We start from the raw sequence: 17,192 nt of genomic DNA, 5'->3' as shown, positions 1-17,192 counted from the left end.
CAAAGAAAGGTTGGTCATCGGAAGGTTAAATAAAGTAGAAAGTATAAAAAAATATTGTAGAACACGGAAAAGGAATTTAATATATATATAAAATTCAAACCAACTTGGAAATATGCAGAAATATCGTTAAAAATCTGAGTATAAAATGGCTCCGGCATCAAAGACAACATCTTGTCAAAGGTTATGGATAAATACGTTAGGGCAGCGTTTCCCAACCGGTGGGTCGCGACCCACTAGCGGGTTGCGGGCGGATTTTAGGTGGGTCGCGGCGTGACTCTTACAGTAGCTGTGTAGCGTACAGTGACCGTTTTTCTTATTTTTTTCTATCATCATGGGTGAGGGATGGGTCGCGAACATGAAAAAGCATCAGAAGGTGGGTCGCCAGACACAAAAGTTTGGGAACCACTGCGTTAGGGTAATGGAGTCTAATACTCGCAATCTTATTGAAGGTGTTTATTTAAAGCAGTTTGTGGTCGACCGGTTTCGGCATTCACAATTTATATGCCATCGTCAGGCCCTTAAGAAACTGAACAATATATCAGTACAAGAACTGTAAAGTATAAAATGTCGTGTTAAATTGTTAAATTATGTTATGGATAAAGTTCATAATAGTACAAGTGAAAGAAACAATGGACATATATATGACTTCTTCTTCTCTTTCAGTTACTCTGACCGCTGCAAACTTCGGTTAGTAACATGGCACTTCTGATCTTGCTTACGGCACTTCTGAATATTTCGACCGATTTGAAGTCAAGAAAGATGGCTTGTAGAAACGTTATTTCGTATAATTTGTCCGTAGTACTGTAGCGTTCGAAATTTGATGGTGGTGAGTTCCTTCTTAGACCGGGATGTATCGTCGCCCCCGCTATCGAAATTATTCCGATTCGATTTTTTTGCACAAACTTACTCAAAAAGAGGTCCTTATACCATATCCACAGGGTGTCAGGCGGTGCCGTGGTCGAAAAATTGTTTAAAAAATTTTTTTTAAACAAATTCACGAAAATAATTTTTTCATTTCGAACAATTTTTTTTAGATAATTTGGGTAATTCTGAGCAAAAAAAGGCCCCTTGTTATTTTTCTCTAAAATTGATTGTTGTCGAGTTATATGCGATTAAAAATTTGAAAAATGCGAAAATGGCCATTTTCAAGGCTTAATAACTCGATTAAAAATTATTATTATGAAATTCAAAAAGTGACCAAATCCAGCTTCAAACCCGTTCTTCAAGGTTCTGATGAGATTTTTGTCATTATTTTATTACAAAGCTATTATTTTTAATTATTAACAATTAGCTTTATAGTCCAGGATCTATCGTCGCCCCCGTTAGTGAAATTATTCCGATTCGATTTTTTTTGTACAAACTTACTCAAAATGAGGTCCTTATAACATATCCACAGGGTGCCGGGCGGTGCCGTGGTCGAAAAATTGTTTAAACAATTTTTTTAAACAAATGCACAAAAATAATTTTTTCACTTAGAACAATTTTTTTTTATATAATTTGGGTTATTCTTAGCAAAACAAGGTCTGCTGTGATTTTTCTCTAAAATTGATTGTTGTCGAGTTGTACGCGATTTAAAATTTGAGAAATGCGAAAATGGCCATATAACTCGACAACAATCAATTTTAGAGAAAAATCACAGCAGACCTTTTTTTGCTAAGAATAACCAAAATTATCTAAAAAAAATCGTTCGCAATGAAAAAATTATTTTTGTGAATTTGTTTTAAAAAATTGTTTAAACAATTGTTCGACCACGGCACCGTCCGACACCCTATGGATATGTTATAAAAACCTCTTTTTAGTAAGTTTGTGTAAAAAAATCTAATTAAAATAGTTTCGCTAGCGAGGGCGACGATACTGTTGGACTTTAGCTCTAATTGTTAATAACTAAAAATAACAGCTTTGTAATAAAATAATGACAAAAACCTCTTCGGGACCTTGAAGAAGGGATTTGAAGCTTTATTTGGTGACTTATAGAATTTCATACTAATATTTTTTAGTCGAGTTATTAAGCCACTTTTGCATTTTTCAAATTTTTAATCACATATAACTCGACAGCAATCAATTTTAGAGAAAAATGACAAGAGATCTTTTTTGTTCAGAATGACCCAATTTATCTAAAAGAAATATTGTTCGAAATGAAAAAAATATTTTCGTGAATTTGTTTAAAAAAATTGTTTAAACAATTTTTTGACTACGGCACCGCCCGGCACCCTGTGGATATGTTATAAGGACCTCCTTTTGAGTAAGTTTGTGCAAAAAAATCGAATCAGGATAATTTCTCTAGCCGGTCTATCTGGCTTTTCTTAATTTTTCTGAGACCCTCCTCATTTGTGACTCGATCCACAAATTTACTACATATCAAGTAATACAATTTATAAACAAAAAAGTAGAATAAATTTGCATGTATACAATGCATAATTCATAGCAAAATTAATATATTCAAGTGAAACATGAGTGAAGAATAAACAATAGACAACACACTGAACCCTGTAAAACTGAAGCAATAAAAAAATGGCAGAAAGAATATTGTTTCAATGTATCACTGACTGAGTAGAAAGTGAAGATGTAAAAAAACGGAAACAAAGATATAATAGTACGAAAATAACGAAAGAAACGAATGGAAAAATCGACCAAAATATGAACAAATAAAATTACTATAGAAAGATATAGGGTGAGACAAGAAGAAAAACATCAACAAAACGAATTGTTCTTCCCACAATATTTTAAAGGAACTCTTCTTTCCATATTAGTTCAAACGTTACTGATCATTTATCAGAAATTTCCTATTGTTTATATTTTTGTTTTAAAACTTACCATCTGGGAAATCTTGTTGTGATATCTAATTATTTTTTTATTTAGCATGCACCACTAATTTGTTATCTATATAGTATACTAGATATATCTATTTAAAAACTATTGATTATGTTACAATAAAATATGGACCATTTTTAAAAGTAATTGCAAAATAGCTGCGTTTAAGTCTCTTAAAAAAATCCAATATTTCATGGGAACAGTATCGCCTTAGTAATGTTACCTTAATGTTTCTAATATGTAGTTTTGTATAGCTAAAATTATTAGTTTCATTTCTGTTCACGAAATAGAGGAAATACAATTATGTAGCCCAAATGCTATTTTCGTCTCAAATATGACGAAAACGTATCCACCTATGTTATTGACAGTTTAATTTGTTATTATTTACTGACAACTTGGAAAACTTAATAGTATCTGTGTACGATAATTGCAAGAAAAACATTTATTTTCAATACACCAATGGTTTTTTTTTTCGGAAAATACTATCACAGTAACAATAATTTTTCATGAATTTAAAAAGACATTTAGTTTGTATTGATAAATAAAAAAAAACCCCTAATTTAAAAAGATTTTTGTAAATATTAAAATATTCTTAGCTGCACTTTTCATATTTATACAGGGTGTCCCGAATATATTGTTCATAAATTATACCACAGATTCTGGGATCAAAAATAGGCTGATTGAACCTGACTATGAAAATAGGCTGATTGAACCGGTATATACAATAGTGCACACAAAAAAAGTTACAGCCTTTTGAAGTTACAAAACGAAAATGGATTTTCTTTCCATATATCGAAAATTCTTAGAGATTTGTTATTGAAAATGGACATGTGGCATTCTTATGGCAGCAGAATCTTAAAAAACAATTGTAAACAAACATTTGGGGTGTTTAAAGGAACAAAACTCCCATAAAATTTTTATGTAAATATATTAAAAAAGATACCGCATCTGGATAAAAACTGGCTTGTCAAAAAAATACTATTGCACGTAAAATGCTAGGAGGCAAAAAAGTTTTAGAAACATTGTGTTTAACTAATGCTCTCACAATAATGAATTACTTGGAACGTACAAAAAAGTTTGGGGGTGTTTTAGAGAACAAAATCTCCATAAAATTTTTATGGGGTGGACAAATTTCACTATAATTTTTTATTTTGTTTTAAGATGTTCCTCTCATAAGAATGATACGTGCCCATTTTGAATAAAAAATATCAAACAGTTTTTGATATATTAAAAAAAATCGATTTTCATTTTGTAATTTCAAAGGGCTGTAACTTTTTTTAATGAATACATTTGTAATAAGGTAAGGAAGGTTCAATCGAAATATTTGTGACCCTAAAATGTGTGGTATAATTTATGACCATTTTTTTGGACATGCTGTATATTTCTGTAATATACAAAAATATGTTTTCAATTCAAACGATGGTTATAATATTATTATTTAAAAAACATATAAACCGTTGTATTATCAAAACAGCAAACTATTAATAATATTACAAAAACTGTGTAAAATCTTGTCAATAATTTAAATCTGTCTATAAACAAACTATTCTTTCCAATTTAATTGTTTTTTCGGGTAGAAATATTTTTGTGAATTCATTAGTTTTCCCACATTTTTCTGTTATGTGATTTTTCATATATATAAGTTTATAAATTTGTGTTAAACATATTCAATTTTTTACGTAATATGGTCTCACAAAAGTAAGTACATACACAAAAAATTCAGCGATTCAAATTCTTTTAAACATATTTCAACCAAAATTTTTAGGGATGTAGTGATTCTTCTACAAGAAAGAAGCATTTTAAATTGAATATCAACTAGTATTCTGTTAAAAAATTAAGAAAACTCCTATCTGAGAAAAAATCCAGATTGAATAACATTGAACACGATCTTTAATAAGTATGCTCTTTTAACTTGGTATCAACTGGTGTCACATGTAGGCTTGCTATAATATATATTTTCTTAACCCTCCCGAAGACGGGTAAGATCTTTCAGGTGTCTTTCATATGAAAGTATAACGCTAATGGTCCCCACAAGCCTCACCCGACCGATCGCTTAATTTTTTTGAATAACTTTATGCTTCATCTGTATAAGCTTGCATAGAAAATTTTTTCTATATGTCAACGTTCCACCAGAGCTATTAAAAAAATAGACCAATATGTCTCATTGTAACGATTTTGAAATACTTTTTCATTTACAAAGACGTTTATAAAACGTTGCCCTACTTTTTAAAAGACTGTTAAAAACCATTGGTACATTAAAACTCTCATTGGTACATTAAAAACATCAAACACTCGTTCTCGGCACGATTCCATATTTTTTGCTTTCTCCACGGCTATTCTAATCGAAACACATAAGAGCAACCAACCAACACCGAACGAAAGAGTCCTTTGTCATGTCACCTATAAAATCTAACACTCTACCAAGCACCACTAACAATCGTTTTTTCTCTTTTTGAACTTACCTCTAACTGGCGGCAAGAGTCTTTTGTCGTAACGTGTTGCTTTAAGAAGATTATCCAGGATCTCTTTATCGGATTTCCCCTCTTCGAATCTAGAACAAAAAGAAATATGGAAATTTTTGTATATGTTACAGTTCAAGTTGATTCTCAGTTAGAGTTGACTCCAACTAGTTGGAGTCAACTCCAACTGAAACGAGCAGTAAAAGTTGATTTTAAAAATTTAAATCAACTTTTACTAGTTGGAGTTGACTCTTCCTGGATCGATTCAGTAAATGTTGATTATACTAGAATCTGAAGTGTATTTTTGATGAGTGTGCGTTTCTTTGTTTTGACCGTTTCAACTACTTATTAGTATAGTAGTATAGTCTGTAACGTTGCCCCCGTTAGGTAAATTATTCTGATTCGATTTTTTGCACAAACTTACTCAAAGAAATACATCCGTATAACAATCCTTATAAAAAATACACAGGGTGTCACGCGGTACCGCGGTCGAAAAATTGTTTAACCAATTTTTGTTAACCAAATTCACAAAAATAATTTTTATCTACTCTATCTGATATTATGTAAAGCAGCGGTTCTCAATCTGTGGTACATGTACCACCGGTGATACATATCATTATTTGCGGTGGTACACAAAACACACAAAAACTTAAAATAGTAGTACATAGTAAGTCTTGATTATACAATCTAAAAATATAGAAATATAATAAAAGAAACTTTAGATGGTACATGACTCAAAAAGATTGAGAACCGCTGATGTAAAAGTTTTATTGTGTGAAAATTGTAAACATAGATAGCAGTACATGAAGGGTTTAAAGTGTGTCTGAAGTAAAAATCTATTTTGTATGAATATAATTGCGAAACACTACAGAATTTGACTTTTTGGCATAAATTTTATTAATAATAAGATAAATTTTGTTCAATATTTTTAATAATTAAAGTAAATAAATTTTAATTTCACTCAAATAAATAATCGATTGCTGCCATTGACCACTTACATTCAATCTCGGTTAATTTGATTAATAATCGCGGCAGGTAAAGTAACATTCTTCTTTCAATACAACAAAGTGTTACTTTACTGCCGAAAATGAGGGCAAATGAGTACAATAATGAATGATTTTAGTGAAGTCAGAAACTAAAAAAAGAAAGTGTGTGTACTTTGTACGCACGTAAGAAGTTATACTTCTATTATATGATTTCTTAAAAATAAATATACTTTAAACAGTTTGTTTTAATTTTTTTAAACACCAAACTAATTTTGTGCTTACCGATTTCAAAAAAATAAAAAAAAGTATGAGATTGCACTGGATTCGAACTCAAGACCTCTCGATCTCTGGCCGAATGCTATACCAAATACGCTACGAGGACTGTGTCCACGGTTACCACGGTAACAAACAGACAAGGTGAAGTATAATAAATATACAATAAAATGTTTTAAAAATACTCATCAAAAATTATAATAAATATATTTACTAAAAACACTAATAAATTCTTTTCACACTTTTTCTTGCACTGATATATTTATACATAACTAGCAACATTCAGCAACTAAACGCCATACTGTCTGTGTGCGCATGCGCGCAGTATTATGAAATTTTACTCTCAATCGCGCCTAAAGTATAACTTCAAAAAATCAAAGATTAAAGCTACCTCTATAAGATCCTGAAGAAATTTTTGTCATTATTTCATTAATAAGATATTATTTTTAATTATCAACAATGAGCGCTAAGCGTGTATTGAGGCGGCCGTCAATGTAAGTGCGAGTGAGATTCACCATTGGACGGCCGGAATGGTGCATCTCTTTAGCACTCACCATTGACGGCCGCCTAATACACACTTAGCGCTCATTGTTAATAATTATAGATTAAGCTTAGTAATAAAATAGTGACGAAAAATTTCTGCTGGATCTTGTAGAGGGGGCTATAAACTTTGATTTGGTCACTTTCTGACTTTCATAATAATGGATTTTAACCGAGTTATTAAGCCTTGAAAATGGCTATTTTCGCATTTTTCAAATTTTAAATCGCGTATCACTCGACAACAATCAATTTTAGAGAAAAATCTCAAAATACCTTTTTTTGCTCAGAATAACCCAAATGATCTAAAAAAAAATACTCGAAGTGGAAAAATTATTTTTGTGAATTTGTCTAAAAAAAATTGTTTAAACAATTTATCGATCAAGGTACTGCCTGGTACCCAGTATATTTGTTATAAGGACCTCTTTTTTAGTAAGTTTGTGCAAAAAATTCGAATCGGAGTAATTTACCTAACGGGGGCGACGATACAGGCTAGACTAATTTGAACATATTCAGTAACATTTAATTTCTAGAATCGGCTGTTTGTGTGAATCAGAATCAACTTTTACTAAATGGCATTGGGAAGAGTATACTTTTCCTAGTTGGAGTCTACTTTTACTAGTAAATGTTGAATATAAATCTTCATTTTATATTTATAATCAACTTTTACTGAAACCAGCCGTTAGAGTTGACTCCAACTAGTTGGAGTCTACTCCAACTGGATAATCAACTTGAACTGTAACATATACAAAACATCCTTTGTTTATACTAAAACACTGTTTCTAGTACATTCTTTCACGGTTTTTGCTGTAAATTTTAAAGAACCGCTTGGATTAACATGAAATTTGGCATACGCATAGCTAACATGTCAAAGAAAAAAAGTGATATGGTGCCGATGTGTGCTTTTGCCCTGAGGGTGATTTTCACCCCATCTCGGGGTTGAAAAAATATATGTCCAAGATAAGTCCCGAAATGGATAAACTGACTAATTTTAAGCAGCTTTTGTTTTTTGTTCTCTAGAGTTTTTGAAGTTATATTTCTTTAGGCGAGATTGAGAGTAAAATTTCATAATACTGCGCGCATGCGCACGCAGACAGTATGGCGTTTAGTTGCTAAATCTTTCTAGTTATGTATAAATATATGAGTGCAAGAAAAGGTGTGAAAATAATATATTAGTGTTTTTAGTAAATATATTTATTATAATTTTTGTGTCTTTGGATTTGTCTTCCTCAGGAGTAACATGAGTATTATTAAAACATTTTATTGTATATTTATTATAATCTAATCCGTCTCACCAACGCAAGGCAAGATCAGCTCCTGTCCAAATTCACAAACCAAGGATCAGAATTAATGCCAGAAGTAACACCATACGAAGTTAAAAAGACACTTTCAGAAATGAAAAATAATAAATCCCCTGGCGATGACGGAGTAGTGATCGAGGCAATCAAACAAGGTGGAAATAAAATTATCCAGGTTTTGGCCAAACTGTTCACCGAATGCATTTACCAAGGAAAAAAGCCTTCTCAATGGAACAATGCAGTCATTGTTTTATTGCACAAGAAAGGTGACATAACAGATCTAAAAAACTACCGTCCTATCAGTCTGCTATCACACATATATAAACTTTTCACAAAAATGATCAAAAAAAGACTGGAGGCTAAGTTAGACTTCTATCAGCCTAGAGAACAAGCTGGCTTCAGATCCGGATACAGCACTAACGACCACTTACTGGTAATAAAAAACTTGATCGAGAAGTCTGCGGAATACAACAAACCATTGGCACTGATATTCGTGGACTACGAGAAAGCGTTCGATACCATAAACCAGCAGAAAATGTTAAAAGCATTGACAGAATGCCGAATAGATTATCGCTATACTAACATGATAAAATATATCTACCACAACGCAACGGCTAGCGTAAGACTATCTGATCAACAAACAAATAAATTCTGTATACAGCGAGGAGTACGGCAAGGAGACACCATCTCACCAAAGCTGTTCACAACCCTTTTAGAACACAGTTTTAAAAAGGCAGATCTGAACGAACATGGTATCAATATAAATGGAGAGAAGCTCAGTCATTTGAGATTCGCAGATGACATCGTCCTTATAGCCGATCGTATGGATGATGCTATAATAATGTTGAACAAGTTATATCACGCTTCCTTAGAGGTCGGACTAAAGATTAACATCAACAAGACGCAAATAATGACTAATCTGGTGCTAAATCGTAATATTGTTCTTGATGGAATGAATATTGAGCAGACTGCATCTTATAAGTATTTGGGACATGAAATTCGATTGGGAAGAGATAACCAGACGTGCGAGCTCCCACGTCGCATAGGATTAGCCTGGGCAGCGTTTGGTAAACTGAGCTATGTATTTAAATCGGACTTACCCATATGCCTGAAAAGGAAAATCTTTGACCAGTGTGTATTGCCTGTACTCACTTATGGATCGGAAACATTAACATTCACAAAAAAGGTAGTGAACAAGATTCGCATAACTCAAAGGGCTATGGAGCGCCAGATGTTGGGTGTCTCCCTGAGGGACCGAATCCCAAACGAAGAAATACGTCGTAGAACAAAAACAGCGGACGCCGTCGAAAGAATCGCGTCGCTCAAGTGGAATTGGGCAGGACACGTCGCCAGATTGTCAGACAACCGATGGACAAAACGTATTGTCGAGTGGAGGCCACGAGAAGAAGCACTACGGAGCAGAGGACGACCACCAACCAGATGGGCTGACGATCTGAAACGTATTGTCGGCAACTGGATGCAAGCCGCACAAAACAGAGAAAGATGGAAAGAGCTGAGGGAGACCTATGTCCAGCAGTGGACGCGTACGGTTTGATGATGATGATGAATCCGTCTTATCCAGTAAAAAATTCGATTACGTTCAGAAATACACAAGCTAGAACTAACCTTATGTTGAATTCTCCTCTATTCGTCATGTGCAGCTATTATAATGCCTTAAGTATTTACTGCGATATATTTAACTGCAGTTTAAAGCAACTTATTTCTATGGCCAAGATCTACCTAGGTGATTAATAATTTATTTCTTTAAGTTCAATATTATGTTGTTCGTTGCTAATCTTTCAAATTATGTATCAGCGCAAATAAGCCATTAAAATAATACCTATATTAGTGTTTTTTAGTAAATGTATTATTTATTATAATTTTTGTGTCTTTGGATTTGTCTTCCTTGGGCGTAAAATAATAAAATATCTATTTTTATGTTCCACTTGTCACCGTGATGTGTAATTATGTATATGCGAAACGTCAATAACAGGCGCCTTGATAGCCAGGTTGGTAGGACATTGGACCAGAGATCGAGAGATCGCGGGTTCAAATCACGGACGATTCATATTCTTTTTTTTTTATTTTTAGCATTGTTAAGTTTTGGTTAATTTATTTTGTTTAAGTTTAACTGTTAAGTATATTTATTTCGTTGAAATTATATAATACTTAGAATTATAACTTCTTACGTGCGTACAGATTACACACACATTCTTTTTTCACCAAATCAATACTTTTCGAGTTATTTGCAAGTGAATATGTTCACTTTTCAACAAAATAACCACGTTTTTATACGGTTTTTCGCAAATCTTTCAAAACGTAAACATTTTGTCGAAAAAAATATTCTTAGCAAAACTATAACCTATAAAAAAGTGAAAAAATCGGTGTATATATTAGGTCTCTGTACCTAGCAAAAGAGAGTTATAGCTAATGAAAAATAGGTTCACATTCGAAAAATTCCAAATAGAACAATTCAAGGTGAAATATCCAAATAATGAAGCGTTCTTGGGGAAAACACATTAAAACTTTTTTTAAAGTTTTTAAAAAAAGCTTTATTTCTGTTTTTATAAAAAAAATTCTAACATCAAATGTAAGCAAGTTACGCTCAAAATAAAGTTGGTCCCTTTTGTTTTGGCAAAAAAAATCAGGAAGATCACCCCCCAATTAGCAGCTTAAATGAGATTAATAATTATCGCTTCACAAGTTACTTTATTTATGTTGTGTTTATATGATCTGTAAGCTTCATCGATTCAAAGTGCTTATTTTTGAAAAAATAGGTTTTAAAGTAAAATTTTTAAAAATTTTAATTTTAAAAAAAATGCTTTTTTTCAAAATATCTTAAAAATTGTTAGAGATACATACCAAAAATCTTAAACAATAAAAAAAGTCGGCTTTAATTTTCTGAATATTTTGTATTTTTTTGTTTTTCTGTAAGGCAACAATTGGTTAAGATTCGGTGTTTCTAAATTTGCATACACTCGTGATAAAATGACTCGTTCAAGCCCTTTTAACTAAAGCTCTTTCCAAAATAAGGACATTGAACTGATGAAACTTACAGATCATATGATCAATACATACGCGAGTAAAAACTTGTGAAGTGGTAACAACTAAGTTCATTTGAAATTCTAATTAGGGGGTGATTTTCCCGATTTCTTACCAAAAAAAGGGACCAACTTTATTTTGAGCGTAACTTGTTTAATTTTATGCTAAAATTTTTTTTTAAAACAAAAATAAGCATTTTTTAAACACTTTAAAAAAGTTGAAATAAGTTTTCCCAAAAAAGTGCTTCGTTTTTTGGTTATGGCACGTTATAATATTCGATTTCGATCCTATAACTCTGCTTCTACTAGGTATAGTGACCTAATGTATACACCATGTTTTTCTGTTCTTTATGTGCTATATTTTTATTAATAATTTTTTTTCGGCCAAATACTTACTTTTTGAGTTATTTGCGAAAAACCGTCTGAAAACGTGATTATTTTGTAGAAAAATTAACATATTCACTCGAAAATAACTCAAAAAGTATTAACTTGGTGAAAAAACTTTATAGAACAAAAGTTGATTAGAATTAGTCAATTTGTCCATTTCCGGACTTATTTCGAACATATATATTTCACTCCCAAAAGGGGGTGAAACTCAGCCCTAGGGCAAAATCACACATCGGCACACTATCACTTTTTTTCTTTGACTTGTTAGCTATGTGTATGCCAAATTTCATGTCAATCCAAGCGATTCTTTAAAATTTAGAGGTTTTGCAATATTTTACCTTTAAAGATTCGTGTTTTTTTTTATTAAATATGTATATGCATGTTTCAACACAATGAAAAATTCTATTTTTGAAGGGAAGTAGACACCCTTTATAGTGACGTTGTACTGTCTCGACACGTGAAATAGATGGAATAGTCAATTTGCTCAACAAGGGGAATCCGTTATATGTACAAATGTAAACATTTAATATAATTGAATCTATTATTTCTAAAAGGGTCTAAGTGCCATTTCGGCTATTTTCTTTTAATGTGCTAAATTAGTTATTGTCCCAAATCTTAGCGTTCGGTGCAGAAACTAAATTCAATTATTCCTTGCTTGCATTTTTGGATGAGAAAATAATGGTTTAGTGCAGAAAGTACCTAAGTAAACTAACTTAGCCCCTTTAAGAAATAAATATTAAAAATATGTGTCGTGCTGTAGTAAACCTTGCGCTCTGTTTTGTTTTGTAATGCAAGCCTCGTGTGTCGAAATATTTTTATTGATTTACTGACTCCGATACTAAGTGCATTTAAGAGTAATATATTCGCATTTTTGTAGCAATATGTCTAGTTCGGACAGATAGGAGCTGTCTCATTCAGATAATCTTAGAAAAAGGCGGCGAGGTTTAATAAATGATGATAAACATCTGTAGTAATTGCACGAGAGCTCTAAACTTATCGATTTGTTTGCTGAGTGACACTTTGACAGTTGTAATTTCACGGCCCGAACAGGAGTGAGATTATGTCAAAGTGGCACGAGGGAAACAAGTCGATAATAATTTTAGAGATCGAGGGTAATTCGCTGAGATTATTTCATGAATAAAACTGTCTTTTTAAATAATTTTAACTAATATTTTATTGATATCTTCACCTGAATATTTGCTAAACGTGTTTCTTGGTGTTCTCTATGACAAGTTGTAAAATACTAATTGTCATTAATGTCACTGAATGTTCATTTTTGAATAGTAACGAAAGGCATCTGACGTAATGCTTGACGACGGGATTTTATCAAAAATTATCGGGTATAATATCATAAGAGAGTGATAATAAATTGAAAATAGTGCGACAGTTTTTCGAAAATTTGTTGTCTGGCAATAGACACGAGAGCCCGCAGGACTCGAGTGGCTATTGCCCAATGACAACAAACTTGAGTAAAAATGAAGCATTACTGTCGTGTGATATTCGTAAAATTATTTTTTAATACGTACCTATATTATGGATATTTTCTTAAATGTGACAGTTGTCAAAACTAGGAAGCTGGTTGCCATTAAACAGAAACAATCTCCTTAAAAAAATTATATCGGTAATTTTCTACAGTCGATAATTCTCAGTATAATTTTAATCTGATTGGACAGAATTAAACACGTGATCAAATATCTTACTATACGATTGGAAGATAAAATCATCAAAAAATAATCGGGTATAATATCACAAGAGAGTGAGAATAAATTGACAATAATGCGACAGTTTTTCGAAAATTTGTTGTCTGGCAATAGACACGAGAGTTAGCAGGGCTCGAGTGGCTATTGCCTAATGACAACAAATTTGAGAAAAAATGAAGCATTATTTTCTTATTTATTCTTACTGTCGTGTGATATTCGTAAGATTATTTTTTAATACTTACATATAAAATTCAAGTCTTTATATAAAACAGTCAGTGACATTGATCCCAATTAATGTGACACACATTTTTCAACTTGTCAAAGTGAAAAGCTGTTTAGCAAATATTTAGATGAAGGTATTAATAAAATATTAGTTAATGTATTTATAAATACAGTTTTATTCATGAAATAATCTTACCGAAGTAAATCGAGCGCTTAAATTTGCCTATTTGTGTCCTCCTCGTGACAATTTGCTAATTGATTGTATGTATTACCTTTATTTTGTGGCTTCTAGTATTTCTTGTTGCTTGCTTTATTAAGGACAAAACAGGGAAAATAAATATACTCAAAACTCATATAAATTTTATAACTACATACTATTTACTTATATACTATGCCCAAAACTATACCCAAAATATAAAAAATTCAAATTTATGCTAAACTTTATTCTGTTGAAAATTTCTTATATAATCATAAAAAACCTTTAATTATATTATCTCCTTTTGTGAACCAAATTCATTCAATTGAATCGGTAGATTGTTCTTATTATTATTATAAAAAGAACACTGGAATCTTTTCGGACACAAGGAGTTTGTACTTCTCGCCTTGATCTCGTTTTGGTCTCACACAAGTCTGCTTCCACGGTCACCAAAATAACACACTTTGCACAAATACACTATTCTCAAACTAGACTGATTGCTTTGGATGGTAATTACATAATGAATTACTTTTTTGTCATCAATTTGAAACTCACCACCCTATTCTCCTTCCATCGCTCTCATAGCCTACCACAAGCATTCTCCACACATCATATCCTTACTTTCTATTCTTAAGAAAAAATAGTATTGTACCTATTACAGGTATAATTATATATTATATTATAGGTATAATTTTGTATAATACAAAATTTCTTTTTTATCAATTTCTAGGAGATATTAAAATTATTTTATTTACAATCTAAAAAAACCCTCTAGCCTAAACTAAACAAAAATGTTTACTATGGTTTCTTTCTGGAAAACCATTTAGAAAGCACAGTCTATTGTTCAATCAACCGCGGTATACATTAACTTTCTAAACAACCGTTGTAGTCCGTTCTGTTGAAATTTATAAAATATTCGTAGAATCTTTAACACTAAAATTTTACTCTTCCGCCAAACACTTCTTACGTCTAAATTATTTTATTTACAAAATTTGACCATATACAGGGTCATGAAAATCTACGGTCATTATGGTCTTTGACATAAAATTATTTTTCAAATTCTCCCCATAAAAATTATTTAACAGTATATAGCAGGGATGGCCAGGCATAGTCCGAGCCATTTTTCCAAATTTGAAATTTTTCGCGAGCCGCCATTAAACAATAATAATTATCTAAAAAGTGTAAAAAAGGTATTTACTGTTTGGATTTCACGAATTTTAAAGTGAATAAAATGGTTCACATTGTTCTTTCAAATATGCAAATAATTCTACAATCAGCCTTTACTAATTCAGAATAGGTACTTCGTTTCTTTATCATACTTAAATATTTTTCTGGGACGGCCTACTAATCTTCTATCGTCTCTCAAAAAACACTCTGTCTTCCTCTGATCTACCACAGGACCTGCCCATCTTATCTTAGCTTTTATATGTTTGACGATGTTTTCAGTACCATACAGTCACACTCCACTTCTCCACTCTCCTATCAATTCATCTTTTTGAAGGCCAAATATCATTATGAGAACTTTGCTTTCAAATACCAGCAGCTTATTTATTTCCCGTTGATGTAGAGTCCATGTTTTACTTCCATATGTAACAATTGTGCAAATAATTGGCTGTACAGTCTTAATTTAGATTGTCTTTTTAGCAGCTTAGATCTGAATAATAAAGATAGGAAGTATAATGCTCTATTCCACACAACTATCCTTGCTGAGACCTCTTTTTACATGTGGTTGTCATCTGTGATTACCGCCCCTAGATATTTAAATTCTTTTATACTGCTTCGAAGTTGTGGTCATTAATAGTTATGTTCTGCCCAAATCTTGGTCTTGGATTTTTGGTTACTAACATATATTTCGTCTTCTCTTCATTTATTCGAAGGCCCTGACTACCTGTTTCTTCCTCGAGTTATGAAAACACCTCGCTCACGTCTCTTTTAGAATGAGCGACTGCAATTATATCGTCAGCAAATGCCAACAATAGTTTTGATCCTCGATTCGCAAATCCTCCGGTCAGCTCAGATGATTTTACTTATTACATATCCTAAGACCAAATTGAATAGCAACAGTGATAAGGGGTTGCCTTGTCCAAGTCCTGACGTAACGCTTAGTCTTTTATAATTATTGTTGTCAGTAATTTAAGACATTTTGATACACAAAAATTAAAAGTAATTCAGGTACACTTATTGAGAGCCACAAATAATCCTTCAAAGAGCCACATGTGGCTCGCGAGCCACAGTTTGGCCACCCCTGGTATATAACTTCGAAACTCCAGGTTATGTAAGTGCATCGGAATATATTAATAGCATTTTTGGCCTTAATCACTAACCAATTCAGGTGCTGTAACTTTTGGTTGTCTTCTAGCGGTTAACACTAAAAATCGGTCTTGAGCTCAGTTGTAGCGCGCTCATGTCATAGATGGCGTTAGGCGCAGGACTTCCAGTGTCACAAATATGCCGCCACAGTTGACTTGTAACACTTTGGGAGACTCTCATGCGCTCAACTATATTAGTTTGCCGCATGCTACATTGAAGAAGGCCTATCCACAGTATAAAGAGGGAAAGTAGAACTACTCTCCAAAAAATTGGAAGTAAAATCTTTCAACGCGCATGGCGACCGCGCAAGGTTCCCAGTCGCTAGACCACCACTCTTGCATTGCTAGTCGCGTAGAAACATACGGGTTTTAACAGGAATAACCCGCATCCACCACTGGTGAATTACCAATTGCGTACTGCCGGTATTACTTCTTGAGATCAAAGTGCCGACATAGAAGAGGTTTTACTGTCCCTCTTTATACTGTGGCTTAGCCTACAGCTCTGTTTATCTCATCCAAAGTTAAATGAAGTCGTTCCATGGCGAAAAAACAACATTTTCAATGCACTAAGTAAACAAGAACTTTATAGCACGAACAAAATCAAAACTAGCAGAATATTTACTGCAATGTTAAAACCTATAGTTTGTTCTTCTCCTCTAAAAAGCTTTGCCAGATATTCGTTATCACTTTTGCCGTTATGGTTTACTAATAAAAATTTACAGGATGAGCCACTGTTAAATGATCACGTAGTTTTTCATAAGAAGTGTTGCAAGGCTCTTTTACAAACTAGTGTTTGTCTCACATTTGTAGTCTTCTCTTCATCATGTTCAAATAACTCTGCTGACAAAAATTCTAAAAATCAGCCGTTTTGCACTATATTTTTATAAAGAAATATATAAAAAAATGGATAAATCGACATAACTTTTATTACTTTATTTATATATCATACCTAAAAAGATTTTTAGATAGTTAT

General features: G+C 32.4%; 1 protein-coding gene across 9 annotated transcripts in view; it reads right to left on the bottom strand.

Annotated features, from left to right (window-relative positions):
• LOC114328495 (glutamate-gated chloride channel) overlaps positions 1-17,192 on the bottom strand; it is a 713,764-nt gene that overhangs the window by 321,242 nt on the left and 375,330 nt on the right. For all 9 annotated transcript variants that reach the window (XM_028277355.2, XM_028277357.2, XM_028277354.2 and 6 more), the window contains exon 4: positions 5,274-5,362. In XM_028277355.2, the coding sequence (XP_028133156.1) occupies positions 5,274-5,362 (89 nt within the window). The remainder of the gene's footprint in view (positions 1-5,273; positions 5,363-17,192) is intronic.

Source organism: Diabrotica virgifera, chromosome 9, assembly GCF_917563875.1.
Source record: "Diabrotica virgifera virgifera chromosome 9, PGI_DIABVI_V3a".
Taxonomy (NCBI): domain Eukaryota; kingdom Metazoa; phylum Arthropoda; class Insecta; order Coleoptera; family Chrysomelidae; genus Diabrotica; species Diabrotica virgifera.
This window is presented reverse-complemented; position numbering and strand designations above follow the sequence as displayed.